Here is a 26,695-nt window from a genome sequence, read left to right on the forward strand (position 1 = left end):
GGATTGCTTCCACTTTGGATTGATTTGCCGTCAGGCGAAATGGATGGGGTTTTCGCAACACGTCGGCATCATCCCGACCGCGATCAATCATCTGTGCTATTAGTGCAGGCACCAATGCGAGAAACCGATCGATCTTTCTCTATCGACGACCCACAAGCACACCAGCACAGACCCGCCCGGGGGGGGGGGGGGGGGGGGGGTTCGTTGGGTTCGTTGTGTGTGCATTCGATCGGTCTTTTGACCTTCCCCGTTTTCAAGTTCAATGCCATTGAAATGAGCCGAGAAGAAGATGGAAAACGGTGTAGGTAATGGCTGGGAGCTGCAAATGGAGTTTTGTTGTCGCATGCATCTGTTCAGAATGTGTGTGTGTGTGTGTGTGTGTGTGTGTGTGTGTGTGTGTGTGTGTGTGTTTGCCCCTCATGGAAGTGGCTGGGGAACAACTCTCCAATATTGCTGCTATTTTTCAGGTGTACCACAAACTAGTTTGCTGACAACCTTCGCCACTAGCAACCGAGCCGGCCCCGATTTTGTCTTATCGCCGCATAAACATATGGGCGTGCGTATTGAATAATGCGATCGCCGTTCTGAAAAAAAAGGTCAATGGCCGCCTTCGTTTCGTGGGATCGTGCGTTTGTTTACACACGATCGGCTGGAAGATGAAGTTGATCCCGATGTTCACCACCAACAGGTATTATTTGCTTTTATCTTTAGGTAAAATATACATATATTCAAATGCCGAATGTTAAGCTTGAGGTTGTGGAGAGCTTCGAGCTTTTCGAGGGAAAGGTTAAAATCGGGTGACTGATACTCCTCGCAGAAACTGGTTCGTCAGACTTTTGTGGTTGATAGTATCGCTTACAAGTGGATACCAACCGTTGGCATGTGGAAAAAAGGTAAATATTCTTTAATGTGATTTAATGATATTTTGACGGCTTATACTCAATAAAAATGTTAATAGATTCATGTGCATCCAGTACGCGATCAGAATGTGTCCCCGTTCCCCGCCTGTGCAAGCATTGAAGTCTCTCTCTCTCTCGCTCGCCGATCTCCTCAAACGCCGCGTGAGATGGATTGTTTGTTTTCTCTCACTCGTTTTGTTTAGGTGCCGTATTTCGCTTCCTGTCTTCCCGCTTCTCCCCGTTGCTCCGGGCACCTTGCCACAGAAGAGAAAGTGACAACATTGCCCGGGCAAACCCCGTATCGGACGGGTGATCGCGATGGCGGATGGCAGCCCCTTATAATCGGTGCTCTTCAGTTGATCCGATTCCACCTGAGCACGGCCGACCGCTGTGGGTGTGGGAAGGGAGAGAAGGGACGCAGTCGCAGGCAACAGAAACAAAACAAGTCCCGGCAGAGTGGGTCGTCTGCGGGGGCAGCAAATCGGCCTGTTCTGCTTCCGCCGATTGGCATGGGAGTACGGTCGCACACGAAGGAGGCGCATGGTGCGGGTCGCCCAAGAGAAAGGGTGCGCACACCCCTTTGCCCGCTTGCGCATTCCCGCTCGAGCGAAGAAGGGCTGTCGCGTGCGTCTTCTTCATACGCGATACGCGAGCGGCAGGGGCCGGGGAAAGGGGTGAGCTGCGAATGGGTGGAAGGAATCCGCGCACACATTCGCGCATCGCGGCCGAAGCTCCCGAGGGTGCGATCGTACGCAACGTGACGTATCGAATTCAGTGCTCTTCCAGACGCCGTACCGAATTGGTCGACTTGCGACGCGCGGCCGTACAATGAAGTTGGTTCTGTCCTGTGCTATTGGTGCGCTCCTGTGCGCTTCGTTACGAACGGTGAGTTACCGGTGAGGGCGGGAGTGATCATTTGCTGCTGGGAGAATATTAGTGACGAAACGGTGCCACGATAAGTGGATGATTTTTGTATGTAGAAATTTTTGTTGTGCTCAGTTGCTCTAAAGTGATGGCTGAGGACAGTGATCTTAGAATGTGAATGTGAGTTAATTAATTAAATATTATGGCAAAAAAATGTTTCCAGATTTACGCATCGGATGCAACCATATCAGCAGATGACGATGAAAGGTCAGGAGACAGAGGACCACTGCTGGTAGATAACTATATTCCCGTGACGATGCAAATACTGCAACACTGTATCGAGATGATTCAGTACGAGCCGACGATGACACCGCCAAATGCTGAAGCTGAAATAAAACCTTCCACAACCACCACTACTACTACTAAACGGCCTACAACAACGACAACGACTCCTACCAGTACGTCGTCTACCACAACCAGCAAGCCACCACAGGACAGTCCGTTAAGTACCGCTAAGCCTGCAGGTTTGTAATGGCACCGCGTGAAGAGGTGATTGATTATCGCACAGCAACGTGAACTCATCTGCTTATGCCTCGTCCAGATGCAACACTGTCGCCCACCAGCCCGCACAGACCGGGCTACTACGGTCCAGCAAAGCCCCCGCCAACGGTTGTGACCACGACGACGGGGAAACCGACCACCACTTCGAGCACCACGACTACTGAGATGCCCAAAGTGAACGAAAGTCCCACCACCGAGACGCTGCTGTGGAGTGATAAACCGTTTGCCGAGTGGTTCTTGCAAAGCAAACGCAAGAAGGTTCAGCCGATCTGTAAGTTAGTTGATTGTATCTGTGGCCATTGTAGTGAATTTGTGTGGGCCCTTCTTTGCAGCTTTCCTGAACGTGCAGCTGTTAGATCCGCTGCCACTGCGGGTACTGCAGGACTTTAACCGCGAACCGTACGAACCGCTCGCGCTACGCCCGGAAGACAATGCCAACGAGTTCCGGCGCCTGTACGACGACAATTACCGAGGTCCGATCTCGCTGCTGGTGCTGGAAAAGGGCACGAAAAAAGGTGGCAAGAAGCGGGTACCACCAACGAAACCGTACCTGCATATGCTTGTGCTGTACGATATGTTGAAGCGTGAGGCGAAGAAAAACATGTACAGCATCTACGAGGTAAGGGGTGTTGGGTCCCATGTCAATGCACCTTATTCCGTTGTAAATTACCACATTTTCCACTCATTTGCTTAGGGATATTCGGAGGCCATTCTTGGCGAGCTGTCGGTGATGGATTTCCCAAATGCCAAGGAACAGCTCCATTACGCGCTAACGCAGCTGCTGGAGCGTAAGGACATCGAAAAGTCGGACGTTGTTTCGCGCTCGAAGCAGATGATTACTGGTGAGTGTGATCGTGCGTGAAGCATGAGGTCGAATCGGATCCTAACACAATTTATTTCATTATCGTCTTCACATTCTGCTTCTTCAACCCGCAACAGACTTGAGCACGCGCAATAGTGCGATAACGATGGCGCTGGAAGTGGTACCGTCGCTGCGGTTTGGATTGTGATTTAGACAAATACTAGCCAACATACAATTGATGTTTTACAAACAACGATACAATTAACATATACTTAAATTTACATAATGTAACTTACTCGCTGAGAAACTGAGAAATACCATCTTTAGCTTATGGCGTACGAAAAGAACGACTGAGCCGTTTTAAAGATGCCCCAAGAAAAGCCAGCGAACGATCCGAGCACCTCCAGCAGAAATATACCGACCGTTTCCATATTGCGCCGCGGTTCCGTATCAGCCCCAGAGTCTTCCGCAAGCAGCGCTTCGGTATAATCTGCGTACGGGTCCACCACATTGGGTGGTAGCTCGACCAGGGCACGTTTTTCCCTTCCCGACAAGTCATCGCCGTCCGATGCTACTGTTATCGATCGAGTACTGCGCGAGTTGCCTTCCCGTCGTGTGTTTGCTGCCAGTATTAAGAGTCCCGTAATGGACGACAGTGCCTTCGCTACTCGTCGTCGCAGAACCTTCCGCCGTGCCTGAAACTGTCCCAGAAGCGTGGTTCCGTTAGCACCGCGATCGAACAAAGCAGAGTCACTGTCGTGCTGCAGTGGCTCAAGATCCGAATCGAGCTCATCGGAGTCATTATTGTCGGCCGTGGCGTTCAATGGATGTTCTGCCAGGGAGTCGTCGTTCGTCGAGAACTGTTTCATTTTGTCCAGCTCTTCGGCACCATTCTTGGGCACGAGGGTTTGAAACACCAGCGTGATGCGTTCCTGTGCTGGTTTGATTATGTCGTCGATGATGCGCGCCAAAAGATCGGTTCTGTTCCATCGCTGCCACAGCGTAGTGGTGGTTGCTGGCGTGGTCGTTTGCTCGTTGGCGAACGTTATCGGTGGCTCCTCCTCTGGACTTTGCTGAGTGTTGGTGTTGTTCGCTTTTGTGTCGATCAACTGCAGTTTATCTGCCTTCTTGTCCATTTTCATCATCATTCGAAAGTCCGTTATGTGCGACTGTGGGTCGTCGGGCGTAGAGGACGAAGCTATCGCACGTGCCAGCAGATCGCCAAGGAATGGTTTGCTCACGACAAGCGAGAACTGCGAGAATGCATGAACGATGGGTAGAATGTATGAACGCATCTAACAATCGGGATATCAAACCCACTCAACGTACCATTGATAAAACAGTTATCACTGTTATGCAGATGCATCCTGAAGGCATGGCTAAATGGATTATACGCACTTTCTACTCTGCCTACACCGTTTCTAGCTGACTGACACTGCACATTTGATCGCTCCGGAGCGATCCACAAATCCTCACACCGCTATCGAAAGCAGCTCAACCACAAACTGAAGCAGAGTCGTATGGCGGGGTGTCTACTTGCGGGTATGTTGCAGTCGGTTTGGTTCAATTTTGGGGAGTGCCTCCCACCACACGCACTTTCGGCTGTTTTATATGCACGCATCGCGGTGACAATGGAACGTGACGTGGTAGTAGTTATTGGTGATGTTTACCACGTTCAATGTTAAGGTAGCGGGCGGTTTTAAACTCGTCACGGTTTCGTCTGGGAAAGACTGGTACAAAACCTTGCCGCTTGCATTTTGGATGCGACATACCGGCACAAGGTAAGGGTGGCGATAATCGTGCTCTGCGAAACGGCGTACGTTATCCATCGATGCTCACTGGAAATAGTTGAACGATGGGTGGATCATTCTTGTAAACGGTGACGAGCTCATGATCACGCTGTCCCAGTTTCGGGTGGGGGATCGCAAGCAAAACAAAGAACAAAATTCCCCAAAGCAATGGCATTGTGAAAGAATGTTCATTGATTGTTGGTAATCTTACGTTGTATGTATGTATTTTTTATTCCGACGGTTTTGGCCTGATCCTTCCGGAGCTGTCGGAATCGCATTCCACTAATAATAGAGCAAGGAAACAGTTTAGTTGGAGAATGCGCCATACGGCCGGCTCCGACAACTCCGAATCCGGACGGCTCCGACGGACGCGACGATTGCAACGACTCCAACTAGCTCTTGCTCCGAACGAATCCAATGTCTCCAACGACTTTGAGCTTGGGGATTTGCTCCTACCTTCTGAAATTACTTCCAGTTTGGAAGAGTCTTTCGGAAGCTATTTCGATTTTTGTTGAATTTACCCATCACTCGTTAGAACTCGTTTTTCTTAGGATCAATCGTCTATTGTTTAGCTCTTTTTCATTCTTCTTCTTCTTTGGCACAACAACCGCTGTCGGCCAAGGCCTGCCTGTACCCACTAGTGAAGTGAGCTTGGCTTTCAGTGACTTATTGTAACCATAGCAGGATAGTCAGTCCTACGTATGGGGGCACGGTCTATTCGGGGTTGGAACCCATGACGGGCATGCTCTTTTTCATTATTTATATTTATTTTGGTGACATCTTTTCAACCTGAAACAAGATAGGCCGGTCCTGTAGTATAGTCCTCAACTCACTCATCTTAAGTTCAAATACGGTTGTTGCGCCAAAAGAAGAAAAAGAAGAAGCAAAGGAAGAATAATAATAATAATAATAATAATAATAATAATAATAATAATAATAATAATCATAATCATAATCATAATAATAATAATAATAATAATAATAATAATAATAATAATCATAATAATAATGATAATAATAATAATAATAATAATAATAATAATAATAATCATAATAATAATAATAATAATAATAATAATAATAATAATAATAATGATAACAATAATAATAATAATAATAATAATCATAATAATAATAATAATAATAATAATAATAATAATAATAATAATAATAATAATAAGAAGAAGAAGAAGAAGAAGAAGAAGAAGACGAAAGAAAGAAAGAAAGAAAGAAGGAAGAAGAAGGAGAATAAGAAGAAGAAGAAAGAATAATTAATAATGACACAACGATCCAATAGGAATTGGACCATGTCGGGTCTTCTAAGAGCCTGTGTGTTTATCGCACATGTTTATTCACACAAGTTTTACCTGGTTTTGTTTCAAAGTTTCGAGTGCTATGTTTTTTATCACCTTTATCAACTGTAATTTCACAACTTACCATTTCTTGTGTGTTTAATGTTAGTGATTTCCTTTTAAGTTTTTAAAATTCTGATACCTTTTACCTTGCTTTTATTTCGAGCGTGTTGCGTTACAAACAACATAAAAAATACAAACATCTACCACGTGCAACCGACAATTTGAATGACATTTAAAAACTAAATAAATTTATGACCTATTTTTGTACGCACATCACCCGTTGTGCACACTATTTGACATCGGGGAACGCGTTTGTCAAACGAACGCGTCAACGTTGCTATTATTATTGTTGTTTTCTGCTCACTGCTACATTGCGCGGATACTTTGCTAGTCCTGCGGAAAAGGGACGTTCCTAAAAAAACGTCCCAAACCCCCGTAGCAAGGATGAATTTCGCTCCGGTAACGTCGAAAGCGTTTAGCGCTATGCAAAACCTAGACATAGCCCAGCTGGCTACCTGCAGTCAGCAGGAAATACGGCCACTGCTACCGTGCCTGGTGCGTATGAGCTTGTTGTCGCCGCTGGACAACACCAAGGGATGGGCCGAAGCACGAAAACAAATTCTCTCGCTGCTGGTCGGCATCGAGGTGGTGAACAACATCGTGTCCCTGTTGCAAGTCAATTACCACGAGCTGGAAATCGATGTAAAAAAGGAGCAACAGATTAGGTACGTTTTTCGGTGTGATTATCGCGCAAGCGGTTGGCGACGAGGTGTCGGCATGTAATGCGTAAGTTTAACCACATTCCCGTTTGTAGGCAAAAGATCGGATACACAACACAGGACTCGGCACAGTTCCACAGCCTTCCGAATGGCATCGTGATGGGGTTTGAGCGAGCCGACGGCACAAACAAGGTTCGCGTGGTGTTGTCGGAACTGTTTTACCTGCAGGCGCAAATCAACGAGCTGGCCACGCAAGCATCGCTGCAGAAATCGTCCTCGAACGAGCTCACCATACGCCCGTCAGAGCTTTTCGACAATGAAATCTATCTGGAGGAAATAGCCGACATCATTTGCATTGCGCTGGCGGAGCTGCCTTCCCTGCTGAACCTGCAAGAGGTGGTGGAAACGCTGCTGTATGTGCGCAACGGGTCCAAGATCGTGTGCTGGATCGTAGCCAACATGCCGGACTGCTTTCGTGAAGTGGTAACCGCGCTGATAACGAACAGCGATGAAGACACTACCGATGGTCGCGTGAAACTTGCGGCACTGTACGAGCTGAGCGAGATGAACCCCAGCCAAGCGCTGTCGATGCGCACGATCTGCGTGGAAACGGTAAAGATGCCCTCGCTTATGATCAAGCTGAGTCTGCAGGATCCCCAGAATCTGGTAGCATTCGTGTCCGGATTGCTGCTCGGCAACGATCAGAACATCCGCTCCAGCTTTGCGCTGTACATACGCACGAGCCAAAAGCGCAAAGGCGACGTGCTGCATCAGCTGCGGGAGGAGTTGTTGAAGCAGCTGATGAACATCAACATGCAGTCGGTGAATGGGGCGCTACCGGAGGAGCTGGTGGTGCAGGCGGCTGCCATCATACGTCTGTACTGCGCACTGCGCGGCATATCGGGAATCAAGTTTTTCGACGAAGAAATACAGCTGCTAATGCAGCTGATCACCTCCAAACCACCGCCAACGCCGGCCGGCATTCGGTTTGTGTCGTTGGGACTTTGTATGTTCATTGCCTGCCCGTCGCTCATCACGCATCAATCGCACGAGGCCAAGATGATCGAATGGATACAGTGGTTGATCAAGGAGGAAGCGTACTTTGAGAGTGTGAGCGAAGTGTCGGCATCGTTTGGGGAAATGCTCCTCCTGATGGCCATCCACTTCCATGGCAACCAGCTGGCACACATCTGCGAGCTAGCATGCTCTACGCTGGGAATGAAATTTTCCCTGCGCCCCAACACGATCACGCGCATGAAGCTGATCTTTACGCAGGAAATCTTTACCGAACAGGTGGTGGCAGCTCATGCTGTGAAGGTACCGGTAACGCTGAACCTGAACGCATCCATCCCGGGCTATCTGCCGGTGCATTGCATCCATCAGTTGCTGAAATCGCGAGCCTTCTCCAAGCACAAGGTTCCCATTAAGAGCTGGATATACAGACAGATCTGCAACTCGGTCACTCCGATGCACCCGGTGCTGCCGGCGCTGATCGAGGTGTACGTTAGCTCCATCATATTGCCAAACCAAAAGGGACTGCAGGAACAGCACACGCACAAGGCACTTTCCGAGCAGGAGATCGCGCAAGTGTTCCAGAATGCTGCCGGGCTGTGGAACAAGGAACAGCAGAGCAAGCTCAAAACGGCCGGTCAGACGGGGGTGGATCGGCCGACAAAAGAGCACGTCCATCAGCAACCGATGGAGGTAGATGACTCTGGGAATCGACAACCAAATCTTACGCCTCAACTGCTGCTGCTTTACTATCTACTGCTTTACGAGGATGTTCGGTTAAGCAGCATGCCGCAAATCATCACCAGTGGCCGACAGGTGAAGAGTTATAGTAACGAGTTCATGTCCGAGCTGCCGATTAAGTATCTGCTGCAACAGGCGCAGAAAAATCAGCACGAGTACAGTGCCCTGTTCAGTCCGCTGTTGCGGCTGCTGGTGACGCACTTTCCCCATCTGTCGCTGGTGGATGATTGGATCGACGAAGAGACGATTGCGTTCAGCGATAGCTCCACCGGTCGAAGCATCAGCGAGCATTCGATCGTAGAAGCGTTTGAAGAGATCGAGCTGAATCCGGCACGCGTGATCAAGTTGCTGCGCAGGATGATGCGTAAATCGCCCACGGATCTGTGGCCGCTGGCACCTACCTTCATACGGTACTTCAAACATACGCTCAATCCGACCGTGCCATCGCTCCTGCAGGAGCTGTATCGGCAGGTGTGGATGCGCTTGAACACCATCTTCCCCCGGCGGCTTTGGGTCATGTCGATCAACGCACTCATGCCGGCGGATAATGTGACGAAAAATTTCACACTCACCCAGGAAAAGATCCTGTACGATCCGCTCCAGGTGCTGCGCTGTGATAAACGTGTCTTCCGCTGCTCCAGCGCCCTTACCGTGGTGTTGCGCATTCTGCAAGCGATACTGGCGGCATCGAGAAGTCAGCTGTCGCGCCACATGCTTGACAAACCGCTGATCGACATTGGGAATCAGGTGAAAACGGACAACGATCGTGAAGAGCTCAAGTTGGCGCTGCTTGCCACGCAGGAAAGCATTGCGGTGCAGATCATACTGGAGGCGTGTCTCGAGAATGAAACCGACTGCTCGGAACCGGGCCGGTTGTGGGCGCTTCGGGAGGTTCGCGGTGTGATTTGCTCGTTCATCCATCAGATGTTCATCGCGGAACCGTCGCTAGCGAAGCTGGTCCACTTTCAGGGCTATCCGCGTGAGCTGCTGGCGATGACGGTGCGAGGCATTCCGTCAATGCACATCTGTCTCGATTTCATACCGGAGCTGCTAAGCATGGCTGAGATGGAGAAGCAAATATTCGCGATCGACCTTGCGTCTCACCTTTCCCTGCAGTACGCGCTGCCGAAATCGTTGAGCATAGCGAAGCTCTGCATCAACACGCTCACGACGTTACTGGGCGGTAAGTTTTGAGGTCTGTTTGTCTTCCCAGAATTTGTTTATTTAAAAAAAAAATATATATCCCTTTGCAGTACTCTCCGGCGACACGCGTATAGAAATGTTCCGCGCGGTGCTACCCTGCATCGTGCGATTTGCCGAAGCGTTTCCACCCTTACTGGATGAGTGCATACTGTACCTGCTGCAGCTCGGACGAATAGTACAATCGCAAACCGCGCTCGGCCGTTCAACATCGCTGCCCTCGCTGTTCGTTGGACAGGAATGCAAGCGGCGATCGCAGAGCGGACAACTGCAGCACGCCGAAAGCTTGGTCGATGAGGTGCGGGAAACGTTCGTCAAGCTGCTCGATGCGGCCGTATTGAGCCCGAAGATCTATTCACATTCGGAGACGTCCGGGAGTTAGAAGATGTAGGTGATCGCCATGATAACTTTTCGCAAGTTGTAGATTGCTGTAAGATAAAAAGTGCTGCAACGATACGCTCCGGGCGATTGATGCTAGTGTTCGGATTGATTCTACGCCGGCAGCAGTGGCTACCACTAGAGACCAGAGCAACTAACTCACGGAACTACTTGTAACGATAGTGTACCAGAACAAAGTATAAACTAACTTGGCCTTGATTTTAATCACGATTTAATGGTTTCGTGTTAAGCACGCTTTTTAAACTTTTTAATTTTACTTTCGTGCCACATGTTGGCATTGCGGGCTTTAGTAAACTCATTCGCAAACGGGTCCGACTTCTCCACGATGGTGCCATTCTGCTTCTGCTTGTACTTAAACTCGATCGATCGCTTCCGTGGACCCTTCCACTGCTGCACTTCGCTCGGAAATGTGCCCGGATCGCAAACAGAGGCAGCGATTTTATCGGCCAAGGGAAGTTTCGCTTCCTTCTCGACCGCTCTACGTACTATTGGCACTTTTTTCAGCTTCACCTCAGCCGGGCAAGTGGGATCCAAATTGATGTCAATAATTTCATCACACCCTGGTAAAAGACGTACTCCGACCTCGTCGGTTGTTCCGTTAGCCACTAATGACTGCGGAGTACGTTCGGTTTCATCAAACTCTATGACGGTGCTAATAAATCTGGACAACTTTTCAGCCGTAAATTTCTGCACGGCGGCCGGTACGTTTAGCTCACTGTGGAAGATGGATTCCTCCTCGGGCAGAAACCGGTTTGACTTGGGCACAGATTCTGTAATGCAAGCAATGATTTATGTTCTAATGTTTCTTTGGTTTAGAAGGGGCTCTACGTAAGCTTCTTATTACTCACCGGCTGGGACAGGCGAAGATTTAACCTCTTTATTCGGTTTATTAGCCTCTTCTTTCTTGGCTGTTGGTTTGTATAGATTGTCGTTCAGAAATGAGGTATCTACCGCCGACAATAATTGGGCATTTGTTTCATCGTCGCTACTATCCGAATCGGACATGGTTGAGCAGGAGCACTTGCGGACAAGCAAAGCCGGTAAAATGTGGTGAATGGAAATGCCCAAAACAATAACAATCTCCCCGCGGGGTAGGGAACGAATGACATTTGCTGCCGAGATGTATACAACAATTTTCAGATTTTCAACAGAAATTCGGAAAAAAAAAAATTATTGAGCGCATTATAAGGTTTAATTGAAATAAATGTGCAACAAATTAATTATTTCAGGTAAAAAAATGATTTATCGTTCTTGTACTTCAGCATTAAAACACAAGATTTGCAGATATTCTTGCAGCCCTCTATTCGTCCACGTTTCCTCAAGCTACCTCGGTTGATGTTTAGTTGGCAAAATTTGTTTGACTGAGGGAATGAAAAAAAAGTGTCTGCTCCGATAGCAGTTGTACGGGATCGGGCTCATTATTTTGTAACTTATTTCGTGCTAAAGGCAGCTCGTTGGCCGTAGCTGAACGCCAAAATGCTTTCCTCTGGGTCGGCTGCAATCGGGGTGAGTGCTCTGGCCTCAACGGCTTACGGCAATGAGCGTACCGAGGTGGCAGAATACGCGAACGAGGGTGGCTTCTTCCACGCAGATTACAAAAAGTAAGTGTTGCGCTCCATTGGCGATGGGGTGCTCCACCATATGCTTTCTTCGCTGGCTTATCAAAACCTCCCTTTTCTGCGGTGCAGGCACGATGACTTGAAGCAAATGCTGGACAGCAACAAGGACAGCCTGAAGCTGGAGGCGATGAAACGAATCATCGGGATGATAGCGAAGGGCCGCGACGCGTCCGACCTGTTTCCGGCCGTGGTGAAGAATGTGGTGTCCAAAAACATCGAAGTAAAGAAGCTGGTGTACGTTTATCTGGTGCGATACGCCGAGGAGCAGCAAGATCTGGCCCTGCTTTCCATCTCCACCTTCCAGCGGGCGTTGAAGGATCCGAATCAGCTGATCCGAGCCAGCGCACTGCGCGTGCTGTCCAGCATCCGGGTGTCGATGATTGTTCCGATCGTGATGCTTGCGATCCGGGACTCCGCCTCCGACATGAGCCCGTACGTGCGCAAGACGGCGGCCCATGCCATTCCGAAGCTGTACCATCTCGACCCGGAACAGAAGGACGAGCTGATCGTGGTGATTGAGAAGCTGCTGGCCGACCGTACGACACTGGTGGTCGGTTCGGCGGTCATGGCGTTCGAGGAGGTGTGCCCGGAGCGGACCGAGCTGATCCACAAGAACTATCGCAAGCTGTGCAATCTGCTCGCGGACGTGGACGAGTGGGGCCAGGTGCTCATCATCAATATGCTGACGCGGTACGCACGAACGCAGTTTCTGGATCCTAACGCTGATGTAAGTAGTGGCTTGTGCTCTTCTTGAGTGGCTTTTCACTTTGCTGTATGTGTGTTTGCTATCGTCATCTGTCCAGGATGACTATGACTACCAGGAAGCTGAAAATAAACCTTTCTACGAGGACGAGTCCGATTCCGATGCTTCGGACAGCAAACGAAAGGAGAGTGCGGCGGTGGCTTCGCCTCGGAAAACCTACACGCTCGACATCGATCATCGCATGCTGCTGCGGCAGACGAAACCATTGCTGCAAAGTCGTAACGCGTCCGTCGTTATGGCCGTCGCCCAGTTGTACCACCATGTGGCACCACGCAACGAGGTGGAAATAGTGGCGAAAGCGTTAATACGCTTACTGCGCAGCTACAAGGAGGTGCAGAGTATCGTGCTCACCTGCATTGCCTCGATGACGATCGAGCGGAAGTCCATCTTCGAGCCGTTTATCAAATCGTTCTTCGTGCGCACGAGCGATCAGACGCATATAAAGCTACTGAAGCTGGAAATTCTGACGAACCTAGCGACGGGAAGCAACATTTCCGTGATTTTACGCGAGTTTCAAACGTACATCAGTAGCAACGATAAAGAGTTTGTGGCTTCCACGATTCAGGCTATCGGGCGGTGTGCGGTTTCGATTTCGGAAGTGACGGAAACGTGCCTGAGCGGTTTGGTGCATCTACTATCGAACAAGGATGGTAAGTGAAGGAATGTCTCAATCCTTTCTTTCGATATCGATGATTAATTCTATTTTTCACCCGCTGCAGAGTACGTGGTGGCGGAAAGTGTGGTCGTGATCAAAAAGCTGCTGCAGACAAAGAAGGAGGAACATTTCGAAATCATCTCGCAGATGGCCAAGCTGCTCGATTTCATCCAGGTACCGGCGGCGCGTGCCTCCATCCTGTGGCTTATCGGCGAGTACAACGAAAAGGTGCCGAAGATTGCACCCGACGTGCTGCGCAAAGCGGTCAAAAGCTTCATCGACGAGCAGGATATTGTGAAGCTGCAGGTACTGAATCTGGCAGTGAAGCTGCACATCACCAACCCGCAGCAGACGTCCCTGCTGTGTCAGCATCTGCACAATCTCGCCCGCTACGATCCTAACTATGACATACGCGACCGGGCGCGGTTCTTGAAACCATTTCTGCTGGCCTCGCCGGACGGATCGGATGCTGCCGGATCGATTCTGGTGGCAAAGGCAAGGAAAATCTTCCTGTCCGAGAAGCCGGCTCCAACGCTCGAAAGCATGTACCACGGCAGACGGCAATATCAGCTGGGATCACTGTCGCACTATCTGAATATGCCCACGAACGGGTATCAAGATTTGCCCGCCTGGCCAACGGAAGCGCCCGACAGCTCGGTAAGAAACGTGGAACCACCGGCATCGATGGGTGGTGGAGAGTATCCGGGACGGTCGGGCAATGATCGTGCTGGTAGTGGAAATTCTGTCGGGGAAGCTGACCGGCGCAAGAAAAAGGCGAAATCTTTCTACTCCGGCTCGGAGGATGGCACCCGGTCGAGCACTACGGAGGGTGCATCGACCGCTTCTGGTTCGTCTTCGTCGGGTTCCGGATCGGGCTCGGGATCGGGATCATCATCATCTGGTTCGTCAAGCTCCGGCAGTGGTTCTAGTGGCAGCGAAAGCGGTACCAGCAGCAGCGACAGTGGAAGTAGTAGCACCAGTGGCAGCGAGGACAGTGATACCGGCTCTTCGAGTGACAATGCAACGCGAAAGGTGCAGAAGGGTGTTGTCGCCAATGCACGTGATGCAGTAGCAAAGAACAACCGTCGGAAGGAGGATAGACCGACGAAAACGGCTTACAACGAGGTGGACGGTACGAGTCGACCCAATAAGCAAAGCTCGATGGATGAGAGCGATAGTGATAGCAGCGGAAGCTATGAGTCATCCTCGTCTTCAGCCTCGTCTTCGGGAGGCAAGAAAAAATCTTCTTCCAAACCCCAAACTACCAAGCCGAATAACAAGTCCCGGGGAGGGGAGAAAAAGTCCGCAACGAATGCTCCGGGAAAAAGCAACCTGGACCTTTTGCTCGACCTCGACGACATTCCGCCAATCGGTCCGGTGATGACACCTTCGCTGGGAGGATTTCTAACGCCGATGGCAGCAACGAACACGGCAGGCGCTGGCACCGGCATTGAGCTGGTCGGTCCGAGCTTCATACCGATCAAAAAGCACGAGCTGCTGAACAAGGTGAACGGGTTCGGGCTGGGAATCGAGTATCGTTTCGTACGCTCGCCCCATCTCTACTCATCGCGCATGGTTTCGGTGGAGCTGACTTTCACGAACCATGGCAACGTAGAGCTGGTCGACATCGAGATGGGCAAGAAAGGGAACCTTCCGGCCGGGATGGCTGTGAACGATTTCGCCCCGATCGGTCGGCTGAATCCGGGACAGAGCGTGACGGGTATGCTGGGCGTGGACTTTAACGATTCTACCCAGCCCGTGCGGCTGGAAATCTGTTCAGCGAGCGGGTCAAGCACGGTAACGTTGAAGGCTCCGGTCGGCGAGATGGTACGATCGGTAGCCATCGCGGAGAGTACGTTCGACAGCGAGCGGGCCAAGCTTCGTGGCATGACGGAACATTCCTGCACACTGCAGCTCAGTGATGCACTTTCCCCGGACGATAAGAGTTTGCATCGGACCGTGTTTGAGGCGAGCAATGTGGCGTGCGTACCAGTCGATGATGGGAAGGATGATTCCGGCAAGCGATTGCTTTTCGCTGGACAAACGATGAGCTCCAAAAGTTTGGTGCTCGTTGTGCTGGAGCGAACCAGCACGTCCGACGGTAAAAACGCATACTCATTAACCGTGAACTGCGAAAAGTTGGTCGTCGGATCGATGATGCTGAACGAGCTGAAGGCGGTGCTGAAGCAGTAGGGCGTTTGCAACAACAGGGGTGGCAGACCCCTTTCATATTACTAATCAAGCGTAAAGCGAATTTGTGCTTATCGTATTATTATATTTTTTATGCAATCTCATATTATGCGCATGCTGTGCAAATTAAAATATCTAAATAAAGCAGAGTCCGTTAAACGCATTTCAAATGTTGCTCGGCCGTCGAATATCACAAGGTTACTGGAGTGTCGGCCATCTTGGTTGCAGCTACCTCGTTCGGCGGCTTCCCTCTGAATGTTTGACATTTGCCCATTGGTCTCTTTTGCGGTATCTTCTCCACTTTTGTTTTGTAAATTTGTAAACTAAAGCCAACATCAGTCGACTGCTGCCGAAAAGCGTGCTTGGAACTTACGCCGTCGTGATAAAAGTACCGCTCGCCAGAAGATATTTGCCTGTGCGATAACTTCCACGTCTTCGTTGCTTCGTTTTCGTACATCGGCGTGTATTTCCATCACATAAAAAGTGCGCAAACATCATGGCCGGTTTAGAATCGATGATAGTGGAAGAAAAACAGCAGCCGATAAAATCGGTCGACCGGGAAAAGGTAGGTGTAATTCTTTAGTAAGCTAGCTAGTAGAAGTAACCTTTGGGATACAGAAGTACTGATGCGTCTGCAACACCTTCCCGACCCAACACACCTAGACCTGTCCACTGTTGCTGCGAGTGTTTTGCTCCACCGGACGCCATCATTCCACCAACGAGTACTCGTACGGCAATGTGCCCTCGAACGAGCTACAGATCTACACCTGGATGGACGCAACGTTACGCGAACTGACGACGCTGGTGCGGGACGTAAACCCGGAGACGCGGCGCAAGGGCACGTACTTCGACTTTGCCATCGTTTACCCGGAACGTGGCTCGATGTACCGAATGCGCGAGATCGGTGTCACCTGCTCCGGCCAGAAGGGGGCGGACGACTCGAAAACCCTCGCCCAGGCCAAGTTTACGATCGGAGACTTCATGGACATTAACATAACGCCACCGAACCGGGTTCCACCACCGCGACGCCAGCGACCGTACTAGGGCAGCATGTGCACGTGCGAAATGTGTACGCGTGAAAGGATTATTCTCCCCTTTGAGCTGCTGAACGACCAGAGAACCAAATCTGCCACAAACGAGCACAGGCTTTTTTAAGGAAGGGACTATTGCTTTTTTTGTGTAGAAATCTGGAGAAGTGCTAAAACACAGTGTGTAGTTTTACATTTTAAGTGAATGATTTTCCATCGCACACACTGAAATGGAAAACTTTATTTCATGTGTCGCCTCTTCAGATTTGAGTGTGCGTGTGCTCCCTTTGATTGAATTTAATCTTAGAAAAGTAAACGAACTGCATGTAAGAGAGTGTTCCCCCTTTGCAAGCGACAAACGCGAGCGCTGATTATAATAAATACGACTTTTCCTACATTCGAATTTTAGCTTTATTATCGCACGCTCGATTACACCAAAGAAAAGGGGTTTGAGGATGTGGTGTGACCGGTCACAGCATGGTCGCGCTTAACTCTAGTTACGATAGTACTGCTGCTGCTGCTGCTGCTGCTGCTGCTGGCCACCCGGTCGCTTGGACTGCTTCTTGCCCATGTTGTTCAGATCGAGCCGCACACCGTTCGGCAGGACGGCCTTGTTCTCCTGGTAGTCCACCTCCAGGTTGTCCTCGTCGTCCTCGTCCCGCTGGTTCGGGTCGCACTGGATGCCGGTTTCGTACGTGTACTCACGCTTCTCGCCGTCCGGGTCGACGTATCCGTAGCGGCCGCTGCAAAACGGAAAAGCGTTAGTGCACCGTGGCTTACCGTCAGCCAGTCACTCAGTTACTTACCGGGTGACGCAGTCGATCCCGATCGTTTCCTCCTTGAACGAGCCGTCATCGTTCTCGAAGCCCCAGGTAATCGAACCGTCCTCGTGCTCCTCGCGCCACTTGCGCAGGATCTGCGCGACCGGCTTGCGCTGCCGGTCCTGGTCCTGCTGCGTGTGCGGGCGGGCCGCCTGCTGGTGCGGGGCGGGCCGGCGGTCCTCGTCCTGGAAGTGCTGCTGCTGGCGGAACGACTGCTGCGGCGCTGCGATCGGTGCCGGGCGGGCAATCTGCTGCGGTGCCGGTCGGTACTGCTTCGGGGTGGGTTGCTGCTGCTGCTGCTGCTGCGGCTGGGGCCGCTCGGCCGGGAACCGGGCCGGTTCCTTGTCGGTGGCGAAGAAGCGCTCCGGGATCTGGGCGCGCTGGATCGGTGCCGGCCGGTTTTCCTGTGCATTGAAGCGAGAGAGAACATTTTGCTGTAGTTCGCGGTCGCGCTCGCTCGGCTGCTCGTCCGCCGGGATCGGGAACTGCAGGGCCGGGGAGGCGGCCGGGGACGGCGCCGCCGGAGAGGCAAGGGTCGCGGGCGAGGGATGGTGGTGGTGGGGTTGTTGGAGCTGCGGGATGAAAGCGGGTCGGAAGTCGTCCTCCGGCTCCTCGGTCACCGGCTTGTGCTCGACCGTGCTCGGGATGTCGTGGAATTTGGGAAGGGCGGACGGCAGTTGGTGGTGGATGGCGTTCGGGGCGGCGATGCGCACCGCGCCCGGACGCCGCACGCGTATTACTTGCGGTGACTGCTGCGGGAGCAGCCGCTCCTCGCGTATCGGCGGCAGCGGGATGGCGCCGGGGATGTTCAGCCTCGGCGGGGCCGGACCGTACTGGGCTGTCGCTAGGGTGATGAGTCCCGCCAGGGGAAGCTGCAGGAGCGAGAGAACGAAACACGGGTGTGTTAGCGTAAGGAGGGTCGGTAAGGGGGGGGGGGAGGGAGTGGTTGTTGTTGGTAAAATGGGTTTAAATTGCGTCAGTTTCAGGAATCGATTGTCATCGGAGAAAGTGCATTCACTTTTCGTTCGCGTCGCACACCGTGACCGTACGCCAAAGGGAACGTTTTCGGTGCGCAACGTGCAGATTGTGCGCAATGCTTGGAAAGTGCACGTGCGCAGGGCGTGTTGCGGGAGGGGAAGCGGAGAGTGAGAAAGTTTAGAGGAAGCGTTTAATGGCTCTAATGTCCGTCAATTACTGGGCTGATCGCACACCGCGGGGTTCGAAGAGGTCATTTTGTAACGGTGTTTCTAGCTAATTAGTGTACTATCTGGCACTGCCTGATAAGAAAGACTAATTACCCACTAAAAAACATGCTCATAAAACGGATAACACCCTATGCTTATAATCCAATAATTCAGAGGAAGCAACAATTTTCATAACCTGTCCCGGGACCGGCTGTCTCACCGCACTGGGAAGCCGTTGGAAGATCGATTCCCGATACCCGGACCCTGGCGTGCGTGATATACACTGGCGGCGGCGGCGGCGGCGGTAGATGATGTTGCAGATCGAAGTGAAAGTGAAAACTGGCTGTGGTGTGCCGCCCGATGGTACCAGTTTAATTGCACTGGAACAGCTGCAGCTGGTCTAGCGGGATCGTCCGGCAACTTGCCCAGTGTCGCAATCCGGGGTAACCGTGCTCTGGGGCAATAATAGCCGGTTTTCGGAACGCAATTAAATCGGTTCGGTTCGGTATCGTTGACCGCCGGTATTGGTCCACCCGGGTCCATTGACTTCTCCTTCAGCGGGGAGGGCCCATCGGGCCTTTCTTTTCTGGTTGCCGAGTGACCGTAAAGCTCGCACCGTAAACTTGACTGTTTTGCATGGAAACAGTTCGTGTCCTTCACCCCGGTTCGACGGTTAAGTGCAGATCGTTCGCAGTTCCGGGTGTGTTCTTTCCCCTGCTTCTTAAGTGTGGCATTTTTGTTGTTGCTACTAAAGGCTTCTCTTGATGCTTGATGCTATCTTGAACGACTCTTTATGATTAATGGTGTGATTCGCTGGCTGGTAGGAAACAGCTGGAGCCTCCTGTTAAGCTTAAGCACCGTTGGACGACTGTCTCCCGGATGCAAAAATGGGTTAAAAAACAATCTTCCAGCATTTTCTATCATGCAACCGTGCGCGACCGGGGAACGGAACAACAGACAAGGCGTTCTTTGCATGGAATTTCCCCGCCCTGGTTGGTGGGATCGGTCGGATCGACAGAAAAAAACGGGGTCCCCCATTGAGGTATGCCCTTCACACAAACGTCGTAACCATCCAAGTGGCGAGTGTCCATTTTACAACGCCCAATTACTATCCGCAAGGTCAGTCGCATGGCTCCCTTCTAAAATAGCAACTCAACAACATGTTGAGCGATCAACAACGATCAGCTTATAAAAAAAATGAAGCTGATCGATTGACAAGCCGCGCGTCATGCGAACAGTTTCCGCATCCGCATTGCATTCGCGGGCAAAAGCAAATAAAGAAAACAAAATAAAAACACATGCAGCAATAAAGAAAGCCATCCGGGAGGGGGAGGGGGTGGGGGAGGTCAGTTGGTCAACCCGCGATCACCCGCGGACTGGACACGCGTTAGCGCACATTTTCCCAGCTGCTCTTATATGGCCGGTTTCGGTAATCGGCTCCCCGACAGATTGTGGGCAATTTGGGCAATGATGGAAATCGATAACTGGAGCACACGAGCACATGATATGCAATCATCGTCAGCATGGGCATTGTGTAGAAGAAAAAAAAGAACCACTGCAACATTTATGTCGTAATAAACCGTTTTGTGGGGTGCTTTTGCGAGGGGCTCCGCTTTATGCGATCGATCGTGATCGTTCCATGTTGATGTAGATCTAGAGAAAAGGGGAAGGCAAACAGCCGTCCAGCTTGCGATCTTATCGTGCGATCTTAAAACGGTTGGTAAAAGGTTGTCGAAAGCTTAGATCCGTCCAGCTGCTTAGAGCGCGCCTCTTGGGGCGGTAAGTTCTATGTTTCCCTGTTTTGCTAATGGTGTTGACTTTTGCGATCAGCCCCACTTGCCAATCAGATCTTGCAGTCCATATCGTTAATCCAATGATGGCTGGCTGGAATGCTCGCTCGCTGGGTGAGTTTTATTCTGACGGCTAACGGGGAGTTTTGACCTTTCGTTTCGTGGAAAAGGCGGTGGGCAGCAAAAGCTTAACGATGTTTTGGTCACAAAAGAATGGCACGATGAACTTTACGATTGCCAGGAATGGTCATTAACAGGATATTTGATGGGGTTGAACAATGATCATCACTTTAAAACACCTGCCCAAGAGCGTTTGAGGCTCGAGATCCGGATTGGGAGAATGATTAGAAGGGGTTAGATAGCGTTTGTTCTTTAGATTGAAGCAATGGGAGAGACTTAAATTTATGGATTCTTAACAATTTGCATAAGGGATATTATTTGTAAGGAAAAGTAAACGCCTTGCTTACAATGCACTTTTGCTTGCCATTGGATACAACTGTTTCGTATAATCACCTACATCTAGTCCCTCTCTCGTTTCATGCACTTTCGATCGCGACCAATCGCACTGTCTCGATCTGCGACTTATGTTAATAATCACAGCAGCAACAAAAAAAAACCCATAATGTCACGAAACAATGACACATCGATGGCAGACTGTCACGCAGGGCTTAAGGAAAGCGGTTCATTTAATACGCCACCCTCAAAGGCTCGCCCTCACCTAACCTGCGGCAGGACACACGTCAGGGGCAATGGACTGTTTGGCTATATTTCTTCCTATAGTCTGATCAGGTTTTTTTTTCCAATTGATTACGGGCCAATTGGAAAGTTCACTAATCAAATATGCACGACCAGGCGCCATCGGGCCCTGGCACAGAACGGGAGGGGGAGTCAAAAAGTTCCCCGATCCCCCGGCAGAGCAGGAGATGGGAGTTGCTTTTGCATGCATGCATGGACGGGACACGCCACTCACGGTACGGATTTGCAATGAATTGATTTGGGGTGCGGGATTTATTTTTTTTCGTTTTTGGTATTCATCATTCGTCTCGCAGGATGGAGCCAAGAGGGGGGAGGGAGCGGGAGGGTTGGCACTGCAATTGCAGCTTTCCCCTGTCATGCTTCGTTTTTTTTTTTGCTTTTGCTTTTCGTCTATAATCCACAGCGGAAGATGGATGTCTCTTCGTGGGGCCGAGGGTGATGCAAAACCCTCTTTCCCGTTTTACATCGATTCGATACAATTTGCATCTCATTTGAAGGTGCCAAAGGCGGCGCGTTTCGAGGGCAGTCGACACGGCAATACGGCGACACTTTTCGCCCGACAAAACACGGCGTCTAAGAAAGAAAACGGCCCCTCCAGGCTGGCAGCGAGATTAAACCGGCTTTCGGTTTCGATACGGTCGCCCGGCGTGCTATTGTCATTCAAATTGTTACTTATTGTTTACAAATGCAACACCAGGCGTGAGGACGGGTTAAGACGGGGTTTACATTTTTTTAAACGAAAATGCGAAAATGAAAGTGAAAAGTTGGACATGATTTGTGTGAGGCCTATTATTCGGCCTACAATTTATGGGATTTGCTCTGACTTGTGATGAGAACTTAGCAAACGGTACTACAAATCGTGAGCAGCTTCTTTACAGAATAACATTACATTAGCATCGGATGCGATAAACAATCCATATGTTCTTACAACTTTTGTAAACTTTTATAAACCCTCAAAGTTACGCTTGCTTGTTCCAGCATGCGTCCTCCCATATTCCCTACAGTAGTCCTGCTTGCCATTCAGACAGCGAGAACGCTTAAGTGGTCTCGCGTAAAGAAATTCCCTTTCACCTGGCGTGCATTTACGGTGGCAGTCACGGTTCGACAGATTGTAGCAACGTGTTGCATAAACCACTCTCGCGCTGTATCTCGCGCCCCGGCGCTGCGGTCCCAGGAATGTGTGTGGCGTAGGATGTGTGGCGAAGAACTTAACGCTACTACTCCATTGGACTGCCTCAGTGAAGGTTTTGTTGCAAGAGCATTGAATAAATTCTCCAAGGAATGGAAGGAAAGCAAAATAAGCTTCTTGGAATGTGTTCAATACCCTATCGCCTTTTAAAATTAAGTTACTTTCGCTGCAAGGGATATGGGTAAAGATAAGCAAACGAGCAAAGAAAACTCTAACAACTTGGGTGTCGGTATGCACGCGTTGTACCTTTTTTTTCCTATAAAAGCGCTCTTTCCTCCATCAGATCGTTGGATAAATTTTATTTACTTATGGTTTGCTTTCGTTTATGTTTCTCCGACCAAAAAAAGAGCATACATCCCAAAACGAAATGCAAAGAAAAGTTCGATCAGTTTATCCCGACCTAGGGCAAAAACTCGTTTTGTTTTCGCTTCCGAAAGTCATTTATCTTCGGTGGCAGAACATACTGCCGCCATGAAGAAAGGATGATTGCGCAACGCTTATACGGGATCGATTAACTATTGGGGCCCTGCTGGTACACGAAACACACACGTTTTGTATCTTATTATACCCACACACACACACTCACACACCATGGACTGTGTGGTTTTTCTTTTGTTTCCGCGCGCAGCTAATTTCCTCGTGCAGCAGGTTCGTGTCTTTTAATTAGCGCGCAGCATTGAAGTCTACTGTTTTGATCGTATACGCTGCGCGGTGCGGAACTGTGGTCGCCATTTAGGCGTAAAATAAGCGATCGCTTTTCTCGATTTCTTGGCTTGTGTGTGGCAGCACACAAAATCGATGCGGGGAAACGATAATCAGATGGTATTGGTTTTTTCTGTTTCAAGTGGGACCGGCCTACCGAATTATCCGGTCTAATGATGGAATTGGCAGCAGTGCAGTGTGAGGAAGTGAGCTAGGGTGATATTTAGGCTCGATTACTGTCTACGTATGCCATGTGTATGTCTGTGTGTTTGTGTTTGAAACGTAGTGATCGTAACGACCATGTCAATCGATCGCCGATTGATTGGAATTCCTTGTTGCAAATTCTACACTGCGTCTAAAAGCGTGAATGCCGGACCAGACGGTGCGTGGTATGAGCCGTGAAGCCGTTTGTCGAATTACTTGCTGATGCACCGTTTTCCGCTCGGTTGGATTAGTTGGAGGATGATGGAAAGGCGTCCACAACAAGACAAGATGGGGTTGATACCGTAGCGCGCGCGGGAACGAAACAGGTGAATGTGAAGGCTACAGACATTAGTTGAACGATTTATTTGTAGCGAGAGTCAGATGTGTGTTAAATATAAGCTGACTATTTTACGCAAATTGTTAAGATTCCATCAAAAGAAGCAAAAAAAACAATCGCTTTCGAAACGATGTTTCGCTTCTTCGCTGACATGATTTAAGAAACGTGTTGAGAGCTGCTCATCGCTTACACAATCGTGGAAATACACACGATCGTGGAAATGCATTCACCCAGCAATGTGTACAGTGATGCTCATAAAATTTTGCATCCTTTAAAATAGCCTTGCATAATTCGAACCCGTTAAAGCTCGCCCCTGCATGAGAAGGAGCCATTTTACGAAGAAAAACAAAAAAGCGCAAGATCATTTAAACACAACCCGGCACTCAGTGCAAACCGGCCCCACCCGCCGAAACCAAGCGAACCTTGCATTTCCTTGCAGCTTCGATTATTACGCAAGGAGCGTATGTATGGCGTGGCCAGCGAAACAAAACCAACGGCAGAACGGCACAACAAAAGTGCACCAATAACCTGATAGGGCCGGCCCCACATCAACCAATGAACCGGATCCCGCGCAATCGAGCATGCGAACGATAGCATAAGTTCGTCGTCTACGCGCAGCCTGGCTGCAGAGTGTTCGTTGTGGTGGTGGTGATGGTGGTGCTAGCCACAGCTTTAAGCAATCGCGCAGAACGGGCAATCGGGTTTGTTTATGAAATCATAACTCCAGGGCTTCTGGTCCTGCTGCTGCAGTACCCTTTCCGACAGCCCGTGCCTTAGACCCCCCGTGCGACCTTTTGCAAGACAGCCGTCTTTTAAAGATCACGCCAGTGCGAACCTTGAATGATGTCAAGAAAGAGTCAAAAATAATTTACAAAAAAAGAATGCAAAATACAACTTCTTGGGTTTTTTTTTTCATTAACTCCACCGACCGTCCCAAGAATGAGGAAGTCAATAAATGGAACAGTTGTTTGAGTAGAGCTGTACGGTCGGGCTTTTATCAGTCCGAACAACTTTCCTCCTGAGCAGCCACGCTGTGTAAGCGCCACGTTGGGCAACATTCTCTCCCCGGTTGCTCAAGGCCTTCGGCGGTTCGGCCCAAGCGTCTAGGATCTGGTTTCGCAGGCTCCATCCCGCAGGCCCGGAATGGCAGTGGAAGTGGAAGGGAAACGAAAGGCCGCCGTGCACGGTCGGCGTCTAGAAAGGTGTACCGGCAGCACCCCGTTCGCATCGGCAAGCTGGTGGTAGATGGATCGGTGCTGGTACGAGTACGACGGATCAAATGGTTCTCAAACTGACCACCCAACCGACCCGGTGTAAAGGGATTTGGGTTGGGTAGGGCGAATAAAAAAAAAAGACGTATTGAAGTGTAAAGTAATGGCCAGCCGTCCCTTGCCTTTTGCCAGTGCCCACTGTGTGCCCGCGGTTGGCTGACAGTGATCAAGAGTGATCAAATGTGTGATGTCATTGAGATGGAATTGGAACAGTGGAACAAGAAAGGTGGTACACGGTACCCTTTACGACAGGGGTGGGTCACCCTTGCCTTGCTGTATGGGTGCATACGCGAAAGCGGCACAAGGATCTTGGAATGGGAGGCGTTACAGTAGCGTGAGGTTTGACGAAGGGTTAACCTGCTCTGCGGGTGTCCTCCATTTGCACTCTGACCTGACGCCCTTTACCACATGCACTTTGAACGGGCAATGGTTTGTTAAGAAAGTTCTTTTCGTTCATTACGATACTACCAACATACCAATAAGACCCTAAAGTTGTAATATACACTTGAACATATACTAAAAACCTACCAAAGCTAGCGTATATTTCATCCTGTAGACGAGTGTAAACTGTAACTGCACCCGAACTATATCGTTTCTCCCCGCAAATGCTTTCACTGCGTCAGCAAAAGCAAAACACAAAACTGATTTCCGCCGTTCTGTTCTATGCCACACAAAATGCACTCTTTTTCACCTGCTATCGAACGTTCGTTCACTTTCTCCTTCACTAAGCTCACCACGAACCAAACGAAGTTTTCTTTCTTCCCTTCACACGCACTATTGCCCACGGGTGGGAGGGCGTACAAGAATCGGTACGAGGTTACTTGCAAACCGTTCCAGACAACGATCTGCTAGCAAATAACCGTTCCGAGCGTGCTGCACCGGCATCTTATACCGAAGGCCTGTTTTCTTGCCACGCCGCTGGCCCGTTTTTTTTCCTTCCACCTCCTTGCGATCACATGCTCCCTCTGTGATTCGCTCGCTCTCTTTATTTCTCTCCCTCTCTCTCTTTGTCTACTTAATGTCGGTGGTTTGGCGGCATCATTACCACGGACGCACCCTGGAACGCCTGTAGTAAGATCGTAATGTACACTGCCCCAGCTACAACTGCCCTGTTACAGAAAAAAAACAAGCAAAACGCACAACGACGCTACCACCAAGCGATAGTGATCGCGGATAGTAGACGGGTGCGGAGTAGGGTTGTTGTTAATGTTGCCGAGGAAAGGCAAAACAAACCATGTGTGGGTTCTCACTCTCACTTTCAGCACGGTGCAGGGTAGGCTGCGATCAGTTGCTTGTGTTTTTCTTTGCTTCTTTTATCAACCGTTTCATGCAACTAAAACATACCACACACCGCTAGTCGACGACAGATGGCGTTTTGGTTTGTAGAGAGAACCCACATCGATGGTAGTATTTCATCGTAGCATATGCTGCGTTGCATGAAGGCGTCGCATTGATCCCCAAAATGAAGTACATTTTATGTATACAAAAAGAGGATGAATTTGATCCTCAATCAACTGAAGGTTGTGGCCGGTTCGGCTTACTCGTACTCGTCGATCTCTGCACTCAATTTGTTCATGGGGCACGCACTTACACTGGTTTAGTATTGCGCAAAGCGACACCTTGTACCCCTCGAACGTACAAGGGCCACGATGGATTTGCACCCGGCGGCGGGTTCCATGGGTGAGCAGGGCATAGCGTTGCCCGGCACCTCTCCACGATACCCTCATATCCTCAGTTGGTCGAATGTGGATCGAAACGTAGCACCAAAACCCCGTAAGCAACTGCCAATCCCAGACAGTGCTCTGCAAGATGTGGGTGTGTGGATGTGTATGTGTGTGAGTATAT

The 26,695-nt window shown here is 50.0% G+C and overlaps 7 protein-coding genes across 7 annotated transcripts; 4 read left to right on the forward strand and 3 right to left on the reverse strand.

The window, feature by feature from the left end:
• The first annotated feature begins 1,654 nt into the window (after window positions 1-1,654).
• On the forward strand, window positions 1,655-3,403 carry LOC120952447 (uncharacterized). Its single transcript, XM_040371776.2, has 6 exons — window positions 1,655-1,784; window positions 1,987-2,287; window positions 2,365-2,595; window positions 2,657-2,943; window positions 3,019-3,166; window positions 3,264-3,403. The coding sequence occupies exons 1-6, from the start codon at window positions 1,728-1,730 to the stop codon at window positions 3,332-3,334; spliced, it is 1,095 nt and encodes a 364-aa protein (XP_040227710.2). The 5' UTR covers window positions 1,655-1,727; the 3' UTR covers window positions 3,335-3,403.
• A 46-nt stretch (window positions 3,404-3,449) lies between these two features.
• Window positions 3,450-5,743, reverse strand: LOC120952448 (uncharacterized). The gene is made up of 2 exons (XM_040371778.2): window positions 4,456-5,743; window positions 3,450-4,379 (listed from the first exon to the last, which is right to left on the reverse strand). The coding sequence occupies exons 1-2, from the start codon at window positions 4,501-4,503 to the stop codon at window positions 3,450-3,452; spliced, it is 978 nt and encodes a 325-aa protein (XP_040227712.2). The 5' UTR covers window positions 4,504-5,743.
• An 854-nt stretch (window positions 5,744-6,597) lies between these two features.
• On the forward strand, window positions 6,598-10,556 carry LOC120947414 (integrator complex subunit 2). Its single transcript, XM_040362734.2, has 3 exons — window positions 6,598-6,996; window positions 7,086-9,925; window positions 9,996-10,556. The coding sequence occupies exons 1-3, from the start codon at window positions 6,716-6,718 to the stop codon at window positions 10,322-10,324; spliced, it is 3,450 nt and encodes a 1,149-aa protein (XP_040218668.2). The 5' UTR covers window positions 6,598-6,715; the 3' UTR covers window positions 10,325-10,556.
• Window positions 10,536-11,459, reverse strand: LOC120947416 (uncharacterized). The gene is made up of 2 exons (XM_049607524.1): window positions 11,190-11,459; window positions 10,536-11,111 (listed from the first exon to the last, which is right to left on the reverse strand). The coding sequence occupies exons 1-2, from the start codon at window positions 11,344-11,346 to the stop codon at window positions 10,567-10,569; spliced, it is 702 nt and encodes a 233-aa protein (XP_049463481.1). The 5' UTR covers window positions 11,347-11,459; the 3' UTR covers window positions 10,536-10,566.
• Window positions 11,460-11,639: 180 nt separating this feature from the next.
• Window positions 11,640-15,727, forward strand: LOC120947413 (AP-3 complex subunit beta-2). Its single transcript, XM_040362732.2, has 4 exons — window positions 11,640-11,942; window positions 12,030-12,687; window positions 12,764-13,373; window positions 13,443-15,727. Exons 1-4 carry the CDS (start codon window positions 11,818-11,820, stop codon window positions 15,569-15,571), a joined length of 3,522 nt encoding a protein of 1,173 aa, XP_040218666.2. The 5' UTR covers window positions 11,640-11,817; the 3' UTR covers window positions 15,572-15,727.
• A 136-nt stretch (window positions 15,728-15,863) lies between these two features.
• Window positions 15,864-16,999, forward strand: LOC120947417 (histone deacetylase complex subunit SAP18). The gene is made up of 2 exons (XM_040362737.2): window positions 15,864-16,133; window positions 16,232-16,999. The coding sequence occupies exons 1-2, from the start codon at window positions 16,065-16,067 to the stop codon at window positions 16,610-16,612; spliced, it is 450 nt and encodes a 149-aa protein (XP_040218671.2). The 5' UTR covers window positions 15,864-16,064; the 3' UTR covers window positions 16,613-16,999.
• On the reverse strand, window positions 16,984-25,712 carry LOC120947415 (protein piccolo). Its single transcript, XM_040362735.2, has 3 exons — window positions 25,379-25,712; window positions 17,403-18,289; window positions 16,984-17,339 (listed from the first exon to the last, which is right to left on the reverse strand). Exons 1-3 carry the CDS (start codon window positions 25,397-25,399, stop codon window positions 17,090-17,092), a joined length of 1,158 nt encoding a protein of 385 aa, XP_040218669.2. The 5' UTR covers window positions 25,400-25,712; the 3' UTR covers window positions 16,984-17,089.
• Window positions 25,713-26,695: the final 983 nt, after the last annotated feature.

Source organism: Anopheles coluzzii, chromosome 2, assembly GCF_943734685.1.
Source record: "Anopheles coluzzii chromosome 2, AcolN3, whole genome shotgun sequence".
Lineage (NCBI taxonomy): Eukaryota > Metazoa > Arthropoda > Insecta > Diptera > Culicidae > Anopheles > Anopheles coluzzii.

Excerpts from the sequence above, each read along its gene's own strand:
- LOC120952447 (XM_040371776.2), top strand. The coding sequence starts at position 1,728 with ATGAAGTTGGTTCTGTCCTGTGCTATTGGTGCGCTCCTGTGCGCTTCG. Across the intron at positions 1,785-1,986 it reads TGTGCGCTTCGTTACGAACG|ATTTACGCATCGGATGCAAC; the intron begins GTGAGTTACCGG and ends AAATGTTTCCAG. Across the intron at positions 2,944-3,018 it reads ACATGTACAGCATCTACGAG|GGATATTCGGAGGCCATTCT; the intron begins GTAAGGGGTGTT and ends TCATTTGCTTAG.
- LOC120952448 (XM_040371778.2), bottom strand. The coding sequence starts at position 4,503 with ATGCCTTCAGGATGCATCTGCATAACAGTGATAACTGTTTTATCAATG. Across the intron at positions 4,380-4,455 it reads TGATAACTGTTTTATCAATG|TTCTCGCTTGTCGTGAGCAA; the intron begins GTACGTTGAGTG and ends GCATTCTCGCAG.
- LOC120947414 (XM_040362734.2), top strand. The coding sequence starts at position 6,716 with ATGAATTTCGCTCCGGTAACGTCGAAAGCGTTTAGCGCTATGCAAAAC. Across the intron at positions 6,997-7,085 it reads AAAAAGGAGCAACAGATTAG|GCAAAAGATCGGATACACAA; the intron begins GTACGTTTTTCG and ends TCCCGTTTGTAG. Across the intron at positions 9,926-9,995 it reads GCTCACGACGTTACTGGGCG|TACTCTCCGGCGACACGCGT; the intron begins GTAAGTTTTGAG and ends ATCCCTTTGCAG.
- LOC120947416 (XM_049607524.1), bottom strand. The coding sequence starts at position 11,346 with ATGTCCGATTCGGATAGTAGCGACGATGAAACAAATGCCCAATTATTG. Across the intron at positions 11,112-11,189 it reads ATCTTCGCCTGTCCCAGCCG|AATCTGTGCCCAAGTCAAAC; the intron begins GTGAGTAATAAG and ends CTTGCATTACAG.
- LOC120947413 (XM_040362732.2), top strand. The coding sequence starts at position 11,818 with ATGCTTTCCTCTGGGTCGGCTGCAATCGGGGTGAGTGCTCTGGCCTCA. Across the intron at positions 11,943-12,029 it reads TTCCACGCAGATTACAAAAA|GCACGATGACTTGAAGCAAA; the intron begins GTAAGTGTTGCG and ends TCTGCGGTGCAG. Across the intron at positions 12,688-12,763 it reads TTCTGGATCCTAACGCTGAT|GATGACTATGACTACCAGGA; the intron begins GTAAGTAGTGGC and ends TCATCTGTCCAG.
- LOC120947417 (XM_040362737.2), top strand. The coding sequence starts at position 16,065 with ATGGCCGGTTTAGAATCGATGATAGTGGAAGAAAAACAGCAGCCGATA. Across the intron at positions 16,134-16,231 it reads AATCGGTCGACCGGGAAAAG|ACCTGTCCACTGTTGCTGCG; the intron begins GTAGGTGTAATT and ends CAACACACCTAG.
- LOC120947415 (XM_040362735.2), bottom strand. The coding sequence starts at position 25,399 with ATGAAATATACGCTAGCTTTG. Across the intron at positions 18,290-25,378 it reads TGAAATATACGCTAGCTTTG|CTTCCCCTGGCGGGACTCAT; the intron begins GTAGGTTTTTAG and ends TCGCTCCTGCAG. Across the intron at positions 17,340-17,402 it reads GGGATCGACTGCGTCACCCG|CGGCCGCTACGGATACGTCG; the intron begins GTAAGTAACTGA and ends TCCGTTTTGCAG.